Source organism: Aethalodelphis obliquidens, unplaced genomic scaffold (genome assembly GCF_003676395.1).
Source record: "Aethalodelphis obliquidens isolate GAN/ISIS:26980383/991018 unplaced genomic scaffold, ASM367639v1 scaffold5, whole genome shotgun sequence".
NCBI classification, from domain to species: Eukaryota; Metazoa; Chordata; class Mammalia; order Artiodactyla; family Delphinidae; genus Aethalodelphis; species Aethalodelphis obliquidens.
Genome location: NW_020837949.1, coordinates 40,877,056 through 40,890,690, shown reverse-complemented (window position 1 = coordinate 40,890,690; position 13,635 = coordinate 40,877,056). Strand labels below are relative to the sequence as shown.

Sequence of the window (13,635 nt, the reverse complement as noted above, 5' to 3'; positions counted from 1 at the left end):
TCATCTCTGTATCCTGAGTGACTAGGACAGTGTGTGACGTGTAGGAGCTCAGGAGCTTACTCCTGAATTCAGTTTGAGAAAAGTCCTCTTTTTTTGGTGCATAGTCTAGAAATTTGAACAATGAAACTGTAACATTTTGACTTCCCTCTCTGGAGATTTTGGAAATTACCCAATTGGATAAATTATAATTAAAGTTTAAATAAAGTGAAAATGGTGATTAAAAATGTGAGTTTTTTTCCTCCTTTCATTGGTTTCACTAGGAGCTCAATAATGAAATAAATTTGCAGCAGACAGTGATCTATCAGGCTAGCCAGGCTCTTAACTGTTGTGTTGATGAAGACCATGGAAAAGGGTCACTGGAAGAAGCTGAAGCAGAAAGACTTCTTCTAATTGCAAGTAGGTGTGGTACACCTGAAACAATTCCAACACAATTTCACACCAGGAAAAACTCATTTTGTCTAGTATACTCAGGAATTTCTAATTTTAGAGAAAGGGCTTTTTTGATAATCTGTTTCAGCTGATCTATTTTTTGTTTCTTACAAGGTTTGTGAAAACACTACATGTAAAATAAGGTGTAGTTTGCATGAAAAGGTGAAAGAACCTGGAATGCATTTGAAGAAATGAAGTGTAAAGAGTATGCTAAGAACGAATACATGAACTCACACACATACGTACTCTTTATGCACACACACATACATGCTCTGTCTCTGTACCTGTCTATATATGTATAGCTAAAAATAAGTACGTGAATTTTGTTGTGTGTATGTGTGGTGGTGGATGACAGGGCATGTTAGGATGGAGAGATTAACCATGCAAGAAAACTGACTAAAAGTTGAAGTATTAAATTACAAGGATTTTGTGAACAGATTGAGCAATCAAGGTTTTACCTAACTACCTACCATCTATTTATATGAAGGAAGAGTTACTGATTTTGTCTTTGGTGTTGTATACAGTTGTCACATGAGTTCATTTTCTTGAATTGGTTTAATTTAGAAACAATTGCAGTTTTAATATTTGAAATATTAACTTGCATATTTCTACATAGCTGAGAAGAGAACACTTTTGATTGATGAGTTGAATAAGTTGAAGAATGAAGGGCCTCAGAGGAAGAATAATGCTGGTCCCGTATCCCAAAGTGAATTTGTCCCTTCCAAAGGATCAATTACTTTGTCAGAAATCCGCTTGCCTCTAAAAGCAGATTTTGTCTGCAGTACAGTTCAGAAACCAGGTATGGTAATTTTTATTTACTCACTTCTAGATCATATGTTAAATTAGGAATTTCACCTAGATTGGAATTGTGCAAATGGGAACAAGTAGAGCATGCATGAAGACACAAGGCTTGTATGTCGGGCCTTTAGTTCCTTTTATGTAGATGGGTGTATAAAAATAACCAAGGAAAATTTCATATATGTTCTTACTGATCCATGCAATAACAGACATAGGTCTAACTGAAAGTTACGCTTGTTAAACATAATATTGAACATAAAATAAATTACTAAGATGAGTTGTTCTGATAAAACAGACCATTTGACTTGCATTAATTTTATTGTGGAAAGTATTGGGCATCTAAAAGAACTTATTTTACTTACTCTATTCTATTTAAAATTCACTCTGTCATGTAAATTTGTTCTTTGAATCCTGAATTACTGGTTGTGGGAGTGAAGAGCATCACAGTGTAGATACTTCTATTCAAATTTTATTCCCTTTATTCCTCTAGAATGAATAAATAAACTTTTCTAAGCTATGTATTCTGCTTAAAATCATATTTAAACAAAGTGGGTAAAGGAGGTTATGGCACCAGTGTCTGAAAAATAGGGCAGGATGGTAACTTTCACAGAAATATAGTATTTTAATCTCAGTTTTGAAATAACAAACCAGAATTTACCCTTTTGAGATGTATACTATTAGCTAAAGAATTTCGGGTCAATAGGTAAAATTTGAAGTCAGTAGAAACTGAGGAATGTGTAGCGAAGTTATTTCAGTTCACTTAAAATGAAGAGACCTTGATGATGCTGTTCCAGGAACATGTCTGTCTGCTTATGTCATGTCTTTTTGTGTCTGAAAAGTTGACTTTAGAAAATTTGAAATGAATTTTATGTAAATCAGTTGCAGTATTACTTTATTCATTTGGTCTTCCAGAATGCTGATTAGCTAAATCTGATTTTGCTTGTGCTTATTAGGTAATGTGATTATTTCTTACAGATGCAGCAAATTACTATTTCTTAATTATACTAAAAGCAGGAGCTGAAAATATGGTAGCCACACCATTAGCAAGTACCTCAAATTCTCTTAATGGCGATGCTCTAACATTCACTACTACATTTACTTTGTAAGTAAATTAGGCTTTTGATGGTTCAAACATACTTTTCTTTTTTAATAGAGTTAATACAGTCTAAGCATCCAGGTAGAATTTATAATCTTTGAAATGCAGTATGCTTATTGTTTTTATATGGACAAATAACTCATTTTTCAATTTGTTGGTTTAACTCTTATGTTTCCGATCTTTTCTTCCATTGAGTAGCATGTTTCTTCCACGTGACTGTAGGTATTTGATGTTTTGAAGTGTTTTAACATATATATTTACTACACACACACACACACACACACACACACACACACACACACACGCAAAATCTGGACCACAATTTTTTAATATATACTTTAAATCTCTTAATGTACTTAACATTAAGTCTCAGTGAAAGACATTTATATTTAGTGTCAGAGATTTATTTTGAAACTAGAGTCAAAATCTAGTTTGGAAGAAAAACTACTTTTATTATTTAAGATCTTGAGTTGTAAAATGCTGAAGAAAATGTTTGACCTGTATTATAGGAAAAAATAGACTGTTCTTACCAGTTTTTATATTCTTTAATAGTTTGTAACTATTATCTTTAGTTTTAAAACAGTGAATTCCTTTACTCTCAGCCTTGTAACAGTATTTGTGGCATAATTTTTAATGGCATAATTTGATATTTTTATTTTTCCAGGCGGGATGTGTCAAATGACTTTGAAATAAATATTGAAGTTTACAGCTTGGTAAGCAGTTAAAGCTTTCTAAAGTAGCTAATAGTGTATTTTTCTTAAAGACATCAGATTTTAAGTTACTTATGCTTTGGATTTGTGTGTAGGTACAAACGAAAGATCCCTCAGGCCCTGATAAGAAGAAAAAAGCATACAAGTCAAAGGTGAGAATGAAAGAAACCCAGTAGAAATATAATCAGAAATAGGAGATATAATGTCTGTTTACAATTATGTATAATTTTTAATAATTATCAAGCTTTTGGGTCATTTTTATGCCTTAAATTTCTAGTTACTGCACATAATAAGTATAGGTATGAATACTGAGAGTAAACTTGCAGTGAGTGACCATGACCCTAAGTATAAGCTACCGATATTACTCAGGCTAGACAATTCTGTTTTCTCCATATCTGCTTGACAACTATTATTATCTCTTTAAACTTTTCTCAGGCCTTTCCTCTGAACTCTTGTCTTACTAGCTCCTCTAAACCAGACTTAAGAATGATGTGGTCACTGTAGGCATGAGGAATAGAAACAGCTTTGTTTCTGTCCTTCCTAGCCTTTGCTCTTTTGTTCTTTGTCTAAATCATCATTTAAAAGAATTTTATTTAGCTTTAACAAAAAAGGAATAACAGTGTGGGTAAAGCCGGAATAAAAGACTCAAGTATAACGTATTGATATTTAAGAGTTATTTTCTGTGTGGGAGAATCTCAAGTTTGGTTGGTTTTAATCATAATGTTTAATAGGAAATATACTAAGTTATCTTTTCTTCCAGGCTATTACTCCTAAGCGACTTCTCACATCTGTAACCACAGTAAGTAGAATTTTTTGGAAGTTGAAGTTCCTTGAGAAATCTTCATCTTACACATATGATTGGAAATTGGTTAACCGTTTCTAAACCCTAAGTGCTTTGGGAATCTTTAAAATATCCTAAAAGGAAAAAATAATGTTTTCTGAAATATAGTCCTTGTAGTGTTTGTACTTAATATTTAAATCTTTGTATCAAATAAAGAAAATAACTTATGTCCTTCTTCACACCTTTTTTTTAGAAAAGCACCCTTCCTTCTTCAGGTGAGTGAATCTTGAACTATTTGAAACGTTAGGATATAAGCAATCGCATACTTATACCTATAGCCGTCTAGATTTATGAGTGTTTACCTTACTCTCCTTTGAATATTTTCTGTATGGTAGTAACATATAAGATTGCTGGCGAGATTAACCTGCTGTCTGAAACCACCACGGGCCACCAAACAGCACATTGCTCAGGCTCTAGCAGGCAGTACACATAGGATACCTAGTCACTTGACAACTGCAGCAGGTAGCATTACTCTTCACCCTATCTTCTCTTGTTCTGTAGATTTGTTTTGTGCTATCCACACTGAGGAGTTCACCTGTTTTAACTTTACTGATCATGACTGGCATCGCATCATGTCAGAAAAGCATCTTTCTAGTTCACTGGAAACTGGAGTGCCAGTAGGCCAGGGAAGACTTTTCCAGAGTGGCGTTAGGCCTACATTTTCCAAAGGGGATTAGGACTGAGCTGGTTTCACTCACCTTTGGACTTTTGGTCTCTGTTTCTTGGCACAAGAGAATAACTAAGAAGAACCGTGCAGATAAAGTCCTGCTGCTCATTATGTCATCCTAGACTACAGCAGTGAAGCTTTTCGTATCTCTCATAGGAAAATTGCTTTTTATGCACACGATTTTAGGTTCTATATGTTTAAAAACACATCTGTCTCAAATGTTAAGATGTGCCTGTACCTCACTTACGTTAAATATAAATACTTAACAGTTTTCTTTCATTAGGAAATGTGTTGATGTTTTATTCCCCCCACCCTGCCCCACCTCCATATTTGGAGATGGAGGAAAATGAAGCAGTTTTTTCTGTGGCAGTTTAATTTCATTCTGTTAGAGTGGGGTGAGGAATTTTTATTCATACTTACCAAAGTCACTCTGAACTAAACTTCATTTCCTTTTTCTTTAGTTATGGCCAGTCTTAATGCTGTGCGTACCAGCAACTTTGCCCTTGTTGGATCTTACATGCTGTCATTATCTTCAGTAGGAAACACAAAATTTGCTCTGGACAAGGTAATCCAAATTTATTTATTTATTTATAGAAAAATTAGGTCCATGAAAATGTCCCATTACTTTCAAGTATTTGAAATCTTTGGCTGAATATGTATGTTCTTAGAATTGTACATTTTAATTAGACATGGGTTTAGCTGCATGATATGTTTTTTGATGTTGGAAGTATTTCTCCCCTGTATCTTAATAGTTAAGTCTTCAAAGCAGCATATACTGGTTTATTCTAATGTCAAATTCTAATGTCAATTCTGACTAAGAAAGTATTACTTCTTGCATATAGATGTTAAGCTTACAGTTTTAAACATAGTTTCTTGCCCATTTGAAACCAATATTTTGAAATGACTAACATTTTTTGGATTTAGTTTTGACAAGATAGGGAAAGATAGATTAATTTCTTGGAAAAGTACTCATGAATCTAAGGGATTTCCTTCCCGTACTTTCCTCTCCAAGTTTAAGACTTCATAGTTCAGATCTGTGTAGTGTCACTACCATATTGAGTGCTTTTTCACCACACTGTAAAGACTAAATATTTAATAGCTAACGAGACCATTTTAAGCAGTAAGAGAAGTAGAGGCAAACTTTAGTCCTAGTGTCGGCTTCTGCTGTATAATACAGACTATTTAAAAATATTATAAGAGATTTCTGTAGTTAGAATATAACGATGTTTAAAAAAATTCATGTAACTTTTAATTTAGTAATTCAGCTAGTTTAACAAATGGAGTGATTCTGGGTCTTTTTTTCTCTTTGTCTTTTATTTTGTTTGTTTTAGATAAATTATGATGTTAAAGAGCGAGAGCTACTGGGCTATATGTTCCAGGAAAAGGTTGCCATATTTTCTTTGCTTGAAACTAATGAGCTTAAAAATTAGTCCTTAATTTTTGGCCCTTATGTATTTGTTTTACTAACCACTCTCATGTCTTCTTGGTTATTTTGAATAATTAAGGACATTATGTAAATTATTCTTTCTTTAGATCCTTGTAGATGGGCATCTTTTTCTTTAGTCTCATAATTCTTTAAAGCTTTCTTTAAAAGTTCTCTAGTTTTTTTCATGCCTGTTTGGTATTTGGGCTTTTATATTCTTTTTTCATGTTATAATTCTTTAAGATTCTATAGTCACTTCAGCATTGATTTTTCCGGGTACCAAATGCCAAATTAATAACTATGTCTAAAACTAAAATTTATTCAGTATTGTTGACCTCCTCTTTATTGAAAGAACTATTGGTAATGTTTTAAGTGAAAGTAGACAACTTCTGTGGTCTTAATTGGCTAATAGGTATGTTGCTATGTAGTTGATGCTCTGTTTATTAATTTTAAAATTAAAATTCATTTAATGCTAAAATTATACTAAATATATTCATATATTATAGAAATTTTTTTAGGATTTTTAATATCTTTGTGAAGATCAATCACAAGCATCTTGTGGGTGTATAGATATGCTAATTTGCAAATTGCTGGATAGTACTTTTTGTTTTATTTTAAATTCTTTTTTTCCTTTTTTAATTTTTCTTTTTGGCTGCCTTGTGTCTTCGTTGCTGCACGCAGGCTTTACCTAGTTGCAGCGAGTGGTGGCTGCTCTTTGTTGTGGTGCATGGGCTTCTCCTGGTGGCTTCTCTTGTTGTGGAGCATGGGCTCTAGGCACGCAGGATTCAGTAGTTGCAGGGTGTGGGCTCAGTAGTTATGGCTTGCGGGCTCTAGAGTGCAGGCTCAGTAGTTGTGGCGCATGGGCTTAGTTGCTCTGCGGCATGTGGGATCTTCCCAGACCGGGGATCAAACCCGTGTCCCCTGCATTGAGAGGTGGATTCTTAACCACTGCACCACCAGAGAAGTCGTATTTTAAATTCTTAAAACAACATTTGCAAATTAGGTAAACATAAGGACTGGGGTTCTGTGAACTGTATTCCTTACTCGGTGTTGTCCCATAGCCAATTTCTATATATGTAAGAGATTTCATGAATCTCTAAAATGAAAGAGATTTCAATGACATATGTTAAATATAGACTGATTGCTCTTTAAAAATTTTTTTCACTGCCATTTTAATTTAAAACATCACACAAATTAAAAATAAATTACATGTCCATTCTCTTAAAAAATGTTTTGAAATTATAACTTAAATATCCAGCCACCTGATCTGAGTGTAAAATCAAATCAGTTTAATGGTTGTGTCCAATACTGTAAAGTCTCTTCCTGAGTCAAATACAATATAATTTAGATGAAAAATTTGTCATAGATGTGCTTTTTTGAGTGGCAGGGGGGAGCAAGTATTTGTTCTAATACCTTGTGGTTATGTAGGAGAATATTTAAGATAGTTAAGTTTAGATGTTCTTTAAATTGGTGGGAAAAATGGAAGACCTTGTATATTCACATAATAATCCCATTTGATTAAATTTGAGAGAGTAAACAAGTCTCCCATATCCTACCAGAGACCATCAGTGCAAGGGAACGTTTGCTTATTTTACTGGTGTCTTGACCAATAAAGATAAGTCGCGGGGTTATCTCTGAGACCCCTTCAGAATGAGATTTCTGTTGAGGTTAACCCAGTGTTTGCTCTATAAATTTAGGATACCGCTAATAACGGATTGCTTTCTTATTTGAACTTATAGATATTGGATGTAAAGTCTGACGTCCTGGAATTTAAATTATGAATTTCAATGAGTCACGCTCTCAAATCCTTTCTTTGAATAGAGAATCCAAAATAATCATAGGTTTTACTATACTTTTATGGATAAAGGGAGAAGCATATCCCACAACTCATCTTCTGACTTAAAGAAATGTCATAGATATTTATACCTTCCAGGAAATAGAGATGTCAATTTAAATAGTATTAGGGCAAACACCTGTGAGGTAAAACAAATGATTAGCACTGTAGAATTTTGAGGTTGTAGGAAGAGTGATTAGGTGTTCTGGTGTGTCCAAAGCTATCCTGGTTTATGCCTGTTGGTCTGGTTTAATTATTAACAGGTATAATTATTCTCGCTCAGAAATATCCTGACGTGTAAAAAATTATACAGTCACCCTGATTATAGGGTACATTTTACACCTCTTAACGATAATCTTTGAGGTGTTGATAATCTTAAAAGACCATTTTGTTAAACAGAAAACAGAATAAGATCATACATTTTCGCACGTCTCCACACTTGACAGGGTGTAGTAACATTGACTCTTCTGTGAATATTCTCAGTTCACTTCAGGACAAGCTTCTAACCAAGAATATTGTCTACTTTTCACAGCTGTAGAGTAAGAGGAAACATTTTCTTCTCATCTTTCTGAGATTCTTCTTACCAGGAGCATTCTCTGGGCTAAATAGTAGAATTATATTAATTAGCATTGAGAGGCTAAGGAACTTAACATTGACGATATAGAAAAGAAAACGGCAAGGGAATTTATAACAAATATAATAATGAGGCGTATGATGTTTTGACTCTACATTATAGATGCCTTTGAAATTCAGAAAGTTGAAGGTTTATTTTATGGAGTTAGTCTCTTGAAATCCATACTTTTTGGCCAACAATCCCCCCTTTAACTTATCTTTATTAGGTTGGAGGACTAAATTTTTGGAAACTAATCTTACAGTAAAAACTTTCTAATTTAGACTGAACTAAGATTATTCCAACAGGGTGTCATTCTTCTTCACTGGGCAGCAGGAATGACAGACTAAAGCATTCCCCTTTCTATCTTGACCCAGAAGTCAATATGACTTTAAATATTTGGATGTTACCATTTTACTCTAATGATACAACTTCTCCAATTGAATTTTTCTTATATTTGTAATCTTTAATTCACATTCAGAATCATTTTAAATTATCACATGTACTTAAGCAGCTTTTATAATTTAAAAGATACTTTTGACATGCGGTCTCTTCATTATTAATAGACTGATAAGAATGATTTGTTTAAAAATATTTCTTATGTGAATATTTTCATGCTAGACAGAAAGCATGACTTTATTGGGAAGAAAATATCAGTCCCTCAAACTTCCAACTAGTAAGAGCAACATAGTCTCAATTTTAGGCAATTAGTTTTTGTTCTGTCAACTTATGCTTCATGTATTTTAAAGCTATGCTATTAGGTGCATAAATATTTAAGATTATTATATCTTCTTGATGAATTGTTAACACTTTCTCTCTGGTAGTCATCTTTATCTTAAGGTCTACTTTGTCTGTTATTAATAGGGTCACATCAGCTTTCTTATGATTAATGTTGGTATGGTATATCTTTTTCCATTCTTTTTTTTTCCTCCCTGGCCGTGCCACATAGCATGTGGGCTCTTAGTTCCCCGACCAGGGAACCCATGCCCCCTGCAGTGGAAGCACACAGCCCTAACCACTGGACTGCCAGGGAATTTTCTCTTTTTCCATTCTTTATTCTCAATCTGTCCATATATGTCAAATTAGTGTATCAGAAGCATATTTTATGGTCATATTTTGTTAGTTTAACAATTTTTTGTCTTTTCATTAGCGTGTTTAGTACATTTATGTTTAATGCAATACTAATATGGTTGGGTTTAGTCTACCACAAAGCAAGCATACTTGTAGCCTACAGGCAAATCTGGCTCTTGGCCTGTTTGTTTTTTTTTTTTTAAGTTACTTTTGTCACAATTAATGAACTGATATTGATATATTAGTAACAAAAGTTCAGCAGCCTGTTTTTGTAACTAAAGTTTTTGACACAATCATGACCATTTATGTATTGTCTGTGGCTGCTTTCATGCTACAATGGCAGATTGAATAGTTGTGACAGAGACTGTATGGTCTGCAAAGTCTAAAATATTAATTGTCTGGGCCATTACACGAAAAGTTAACAGACCCTGGTCCTACTGTTTTGTTCTTTATTTTTTATTTGTCTCATCTGTTCTTTGTCATTTGTTTTTCCTTTCTTGACTACTTCTAATTGAGTATGTTGGTAATCATTTTTATCTTTTCTGTTGGCTTTTTAGCTATACCTCCCTGTATTCTTTTTCAGTTATTGCTAAGGATTACAATATGCATCCTTAGCCTATTACTATTACTACAGTCTATATTGAAACACAATTATTCCTCTTCATGTACCTTATAACAGTTAGAACCTTGCAACAGTATAATTCTATTTGCCCACCCCATTATGTTTTAATTCTACCCTTATTATAAACCCCAATGCACTGTTATTTTTTAATCAATTTTAAAAGAAATTTTAAAAATATATTTTAAAGAATTGTCATTTATATTTATTGGTTCTTATGTTCTTCATTCCATCTTGTAGAGCCAGGCTTCCATCTAGGATTATTGCCTTCTCAGGAAGAAGTTTTTTAATTTTTTGTAATATACTTCTGCTGGAAATGAATTCTCTAACTTTTGTTTATCCAAAGATGTCTCTCTTTACATTGTCTTAATTTCTGAAGGATATTCTTCTTGGATATAGACTGCTAGGTTGGCAGGTTTTTTCTTTCAGCCACACCTTTAAAGATGACATTTTATTGTTTTCTGGTTTTGATTGTTTCTGATAAGAAGTCAGCCATCATTCTTATCTTTTCTGCTTTTATTTTTATTTTTTTATATTGTTGGCCTCGCTGCTCGGCTTGCAGGATCTTAGTTTCCTGATCAGGGATCAAACCCGGGCCCCCAGCAGTGAAAGTGCCGAGTCCTAACCACTGGACCACTGGGGAATTCCCCTTTTCTGCTGTTAATATTTTTAAGTATTTTGATTTGTGACAGTTTGACCCTAATCTGCCTAGGTGTGGTTTTCTTTGTCATACTGGGTTATTTCTTTATCATACTAAGTTTCAATGACCTTTACGGAGCTGTAGTTCATGTGTTTCATACGTTTTGGCAAATTCTCAGCCATTATCTTGTCAAGTATTTCTTCTGCACTGTTTTCTTTTCTTTCTAGGACTCCAGTTAAATGTATGTTGGACTCTTGACTATGTTCCTACAGGTCTATGGCACTCTTTTTGTTTTTAATTTTCCTTTGTGTTTCATTTTGGATCATTTCTATTTACCAGTCTTTGAGTTCATCTATCTTTTTTTCTCATGTACTCCAGTTTCCTGTAAAGCCCATCCAATGAATCAATTTCAACTTTTTTTGTTGTTGTAAAATTTCTATTTGGATCTTTTTTAGAGCTTCTATTTCTCTGTCGAAATTCTCCCTCTTCTCACCCATTTTTGTCCATGTTTTCCTCTAAATTCTTTAACAAATTATAAATGTCTCTGTCTTGTAATTCTAACATCTAGATCATCTGTGGATCTGCTATTGACAGGGTTTGTTTTGTTTTCTTTTGATTAAAGGCCACCTTTTCCTGCTTTTTCATGTCTTGTAAAACTTTTAAACCGTAGGCTAGATGTGATGTGATGTGATGTTATGTTGTTATAAAAGAACAGTAGAGACTGAAGTAGGTGGTAATAACACCCTCTTGTCTCTCAGTATAATCAGAAGTTGAGCTGAGATAGTGCTTTAGTTAGTTGGGTTCAACTCTTATTTCAAATGCCTTGAGAGTGAAGTTAGGCACCTCCTGTCAGTAGAACTTTGAGATCTAAATTCTGAAAGTCTACAAGATTTCTTTTTGCTTTCCAGATCTGCCTCTGGCTTGTGGCATTAGCATTTACTCAGCAAAATTCTGGGGAGTGGGGGAGATTGGCAGGTAGGGTGGGCTAGCTCTGACCCTTGGCTCTTTTGAGATGCTCATCTAGGTAGACAGTCTTCATTTAGCTGTTAAAGACTTCACTGGTTTTTTCTTTTCCCTGCAAAATTCATTGCCAGCATGCTTCTCTGTCATTTCTTGCTCCCAGGGAATAAAGTGGTCACTCCTGATTTGGCTCACCCAGGAAGGGTACATTCCTTACTGGAATTTGGTCCATTAAATTTTTTTTGCTTGCACAACTCTTAGATAGCTTTAAGGAAAATAAGATATTCTTAGCTTATCCATTGTTTTCTTGCTGTTGCAGTAGAAATGGTGGTCTTTTGTGACCTTTCACATCCTAAGTGGAAGTGGAGCTCTGAGCATGTAATGGAAGTCGAACTCCTTTCTGTGTATCGCCCTAACCAAGCACGCTGTGTAGATTTAATGGACAGAATTTAGATATACTTTGGTGTGTGTCTCTGTAGCTAGCAAATCAGCCATGGTTGGGAGTGAAGAGTCATTACATCATGACAGTAATTGCATCTGGTGTGGATTTAGGGCATTCCAGACCATCTTCATATTGAACTTAAATGTCTTTGTCAGATAGATTTCAACATAGGCTTTCACTACTAGGTCTATGTTAGTGGCTTTCTACCCTCTCTGTAATGCGGACTTGTGTTTGATATGGGGTCCTTAGTTTTAGAAATCTGCCTGGAAGTAAAATGGTACAAACATTTGATGAAAATTATTGTTGATTAGCTCTATATTATATACATTATAGAGCAACTTTATTTTTCTCTATGTATAACCTACTAGGTAATTATTGCTCAGATAACTTTTGTTCTTTGGCGGTAAATTTATATGTGTGTATATGTATGTGTGGATGTAGATGTAGATGATATGGCATGTATCCGTACTTCATTACTTTCTGTGGCTGAGTATTATTGCATTATGTTATACACTACACTTTGTCCACTCATCTGTTGATGGACATTTGGTCTGTTTCTTTTTTGGCTATTGTGAATAACGCTGCTGTAAACTTGGGCGTACATATACCTGTTTGAATACCTGTTTTCAGTCTTTGGGGGTATATATCTAGGAGAGGAATTGTGTGGTTATATGTTAATTCTGTTTAACTTTTTGAGGAGCCACCAAACTGTTTCTCATAGTTCCTGAACCGTTTGACATTCCTATCAGTAATGTCAGTTCCAGTGTCCCCACATCCTTGCTAAAGCTTGTTATTTTCCGTATTTTTTATTATAGCCATCATAATAGGTATGAAGTGGCAGCTCACTGTGGTTTTGATTTGCATTTCCCTAATGACTAATTTTGGGGTTTGGAGGGTTTTTTTTTTTGGCTTATACAACAGAAGTTTATTTTTTCACAGTTCTGGAGGCGAGAAGTCTAAGATCAGGGCACTGGGAGGGTTGAGTTTTTTCTAAACCCTCTCTCTTTAGCTTGTAGATAGCTGTATTATGTGTCTTCACATGGTCTCTTTCTCTGTATGTGTGTCCAAATCTTCTCTTTCTATGAGGACACAAGTTACATTGGATTAGGGCCCATCCTAATGAACTAAATTAACCTTAATTACTTCTTTAAAGACCCTATCTCCAAATACAGTCACATTTTGTGGTATGGGGAGTTAGAACTTCAACATGTGAATTTGGTTAGGGATGGGGAGGGGACACAATTTAGTCATAGCATGGTTTAAGCTATAGCATGAGTTTTGGGATTATCAATGTTGGAAACATACTTGTATCTAAGGAATAAGGAAAGCTTTGTAGATACAGAATGATTCAACTTTAAAACAAGCAATAAAAAAATCTGCTTTCAATAACTTATTGTTGGTTTTGTAATTTAGCTTATGTTTATTTTGGTTCAAAGCAATGTGCTTCCAATAAAAGAATCAGATTCCTTTTTACTCATTCCTCAGTAAATGGTTC

At 34.2% G+C, this 13,635-nt stretch overlaps 1 protein-coding gene across 3 annotated transcripts in view; it reads left to right on the top strand.

The window, feature by feature from the left end:
• ANLN (anillin, actin binding protein) overlaps positions 1-13,635 on the top strand; it is a 55,165-nt gene that overhangs the window by 27,555 nt on the left and 13,975 nt on the right. For 2 of the 3 annotated variants that reach the window (XM_027102181.1, XM_027102180.1), the window contains exons 13-21: positions 261-396; positions 1,046-1,228; positions 2,203-2,329; positions 2,988-3,036; positions 3,129-3,185; positions 3,794-3,832; positions 4,068-4,089; positions 5,003-5,106; positions 5,873-5,926. In XM_027102181.1, coding sequence (XP_026957982.1) covers positions 261-396; positions 1,046-1,228; positions 2,203-2,329; positions 2,988-3,036; positions 3,129-3,185; positions 3,794-3,832; positions 4,068-4,089; positions 5,003-5,106; positions 5,873-5,926 — 771 coding nt within the window. The remainder of the gene's footprint in view (positions 1-260; positions 397-1,045; positions 1,229-2,202; positions 2,330-2,987; positions 3,037-3,128; positions 3,186-3,793; positions 3,833-4,067; positions 4,090-5,002; positions 5,107-5,872; positions 5,927-13,635) is intronic. The other variant, XM_027102182.1, reaches the window with a different exon arrangement.